At 34.2% G+C, this 2,807-nt stretch overlaps 1 protein-coding gene across 1 annotated transcript; it reads right to left on the bottom strand.

The window, feature by feature from the left end:
- Window positions 1-1,222: 1,222 nt before the first annotated feature.
- Window positions 1,223-2,100, bottom strand: LOC128533659 (olfactory receptor 151-like). Its single transcript, XM_053507942.1, is given in 5 exon segments — window positions 1,223-1,427; window positions 1,429-1,579; window positions 1,582-1,823; window positions 1,825-1,956; window positions 1,958-2,100. Coding segments are annotated over 5 exon segments (873 nt in total).
- Window positions 2,101-2,807: the final 707 nt, after the last annotated feature.

Genomic DNA, 2,807 nt, shown 5'->3' with positions numbered 1-2,807 from the left:
CAATTCTACCCCTTACCCTTACACTTAGCCCTACCCCTCCGTTTGGCGCGTTCATGTGAAGGGATAGGGGTGTCTCATTTCTCTTTTGGTTGGAGGGGTAGGGGGAAGGGGAAGAGCCAGATAGCCCTCCAAACGAAGATTTTTCAGGACCTCACTTCAAACGAAGGGCTAAGCGAAATTTTCAACATGGCTGCTCACTCGAGCAAGCAGACCCATAAATGTAACTATTTTTTCCATTAATAAGGATTTTTATGACACGTTTTTATTATATGTATATTACCTTTAGTCTTGTGTTTGTGTTTATGGTGATGTTTTGTAAAGAAACGTTTGCAAAAAAATCGCTAAAGTTTGCTAGCGGATAGCACCGATTGCTACAAACAAATATAAAAGTTCAGTAGCACGGCAGTTTGCCGAGCATTTAATAACGCATTGTTTGTTTTGCTTACGGCCATACATGTAAATGAATGGATACGTATGATGACGTATAACAGTGTTGTAGTGGTGTCTGATTTACCAGGTAGTAAATGTAGAGTAGAGCATGTCTGCATTTCTTAGGGGAAATATTTTAACGCTTCCCCTTTCCACTTCATTTCAAGGGACAAGGAGAAGGGGCGAGGGGTAGGGGAAGGGGTAGAAAATAGAATTGGGATTGGGCTTTAGTGTTCATACAAATATTTACACATTAAGTTTACTGAGAGTAAAAACAGTTAAAAGTCAGAGGACGTTTCTTTTTTGCTGAGTATATATACTGTTGAGTATTTTAACATAAAATAAATTGATTGTGTTGAATTTAAAACTACAAAATGCAGCAGGTCTACCAGACCCGGAACACTGGCTATATAACAAAAATATGAACACACACAAGGGTAAATATGTTAATATACCATATTCAGTGTAACTATTAATTGATGTGATCTAGTCTGTGAAACCTATTGTTTCCGTCCTTCCTTTTTTCATATATTTATTCATTTACAATAAATTGTTTATCTATGCATCAGTAAATTATTTGGGAGGACATGAAAACAAAGAGATGGCAAGGGATTAAATTATGGATAGAGATGACACAGAAAACACAGCGAAAAAAAGAGAGAAATAAAGAATATACTTACAATCTGGTGTATTTTTTCCCTTGTTATACAAGAAAGTTTTTATGATCATGTACAGAGAACACAAAATTTATCCGGGAGCTTCTACATTCAGGTGCTGTAAAGCTGAAAAAGTGTTACTTTGTTGGTTTAACTTTTGACACATTTCTTAATATTTTAGTTCTGATCTCTTTCTTTCCTAAATAATATATAAAGGGATTTACTAAAGAAGGACCAAGAATTGTGCCAACTTTCAGACTATATTGTTCCACAACTAATAAAGATACGCCAGGTCTGGTCAGGATTATTAGAACAAATGTGGGTCATTAATAGCAATTGATTTAAATAACTTAAGCAAGTATGAAACATTTTTTTCTTACTTCCTTAAGAGATCATTTTGACAACAACAATAATTATCTTAAGATAAGATAAACAAATGGATCTAAATGTTCCAAATATCAGGAAAGTGGACAAACTTGATATTAACTTAAAATGTTAGCACAAGTGGTTCTGACAACAGCTGCATAATTACAAAACACATACTTTATAGTTGAGAAGCATACTGGCAAAGTAACCACTGTACCAGGCATATATGCTGCTACAGCAAAACCCAGAATTCACAGCAAGAAAGTAAGAATAATAGAATGTACATTTGTCAGAACTGAATGATGATAGTGCAAGGGCTTAACTATGGCAATTACATGCAATCTGTGAAAAGTCATGATGGTATAGCAAAATCTCCATGATAAAACCTACACTAAAACCATAGATCTGAAATATGCATGGTACATAAGATATGGTTTTATATCCAACAATAAGAATGCCTATTGTAATTGGACATGAGCATGTAGAGTAGAGCATGTCTGCAATTGACAACAAAGCATATGTTTGCCAAGTTAACAAACATTACGAGAATGTATACAGTCAGTTTGACAATACCAACAGCTACCTCCTTTTCTAAAGCATCAAATCCTGTAAAAACAAATTTATTAATGATTTGGACATTTTGAACCATGACTGCACCTTTTAGTAAGGAACACAATTTTTTTTAAATATGAAAATATTTAATAATAATCTACAACTGTTGTTGATCTTTTTTCATGCTTTTCCTTTAAAGTCCTTTAAAGTTTGAGTGTCAAGCGAGCCCACAAGAAATAGAAACTCAATATTATGTGCAGTTACATTTCTCTGACTGTGTAAGCCTGTTTCAATAATTTAGCTGAAATTTATTCATAGGTTCAGCCTCACCCTTCCCCATGTTGTGAGCTAGTCCCAAAATATTCAACAATATTCCTCCAAGGTCACCTTAGCTATTATTAATAATAATAATAATAATAATAATAATAATGTCATTATTCACAGACATAATCCCATTAAAGATTTTATTTGTGCATATTCCTATGTAGAAAGAAAAAAATATATATGTTTGTCAATGTAAGATTACCACACTATATTGCCAAAAGTATTTGGCACCCTTTCAAATCATTGAATTCAAGTGCTACAATCACTTCCATGGTTACAGGTGTAAAAATCAAGCACCTACCACATCTACAAACATTTGTCGAAGAATGGGTCACTCTCAGGAGCTCTGTGAATTTCAGCATGGTACTATGATAGGATGCCCTTTGTGCAATAAGTCCAGTCATGAAATTTCCCTCGCTACTAAATATTGCACAGTCAACTGTTGTGGTATTATAACAAAGTGGAAGCAATTGGTAATGA

This window comes from Clarias gariepinus, chromosome 11 (genome assembly GCF_024256425.1).
Source record: "Clarias gariepinus isolate MV-2021 ecotype Netherlands chromosome 11, CGAR_prim_01v2, whole genome shotgun sequence".
Taxonomy (NCBI): Eukaryota; Metazoa; Chordata; class Actinopteri; order Siluriformes; family Clariidae; genus Clarias; species Clarias gariepinus.
The sequence above is the reverse complement of the archived record's forward strand: the minus strand, read 5'-3'. Positions and strand labels throughout refer to the sequence as shown.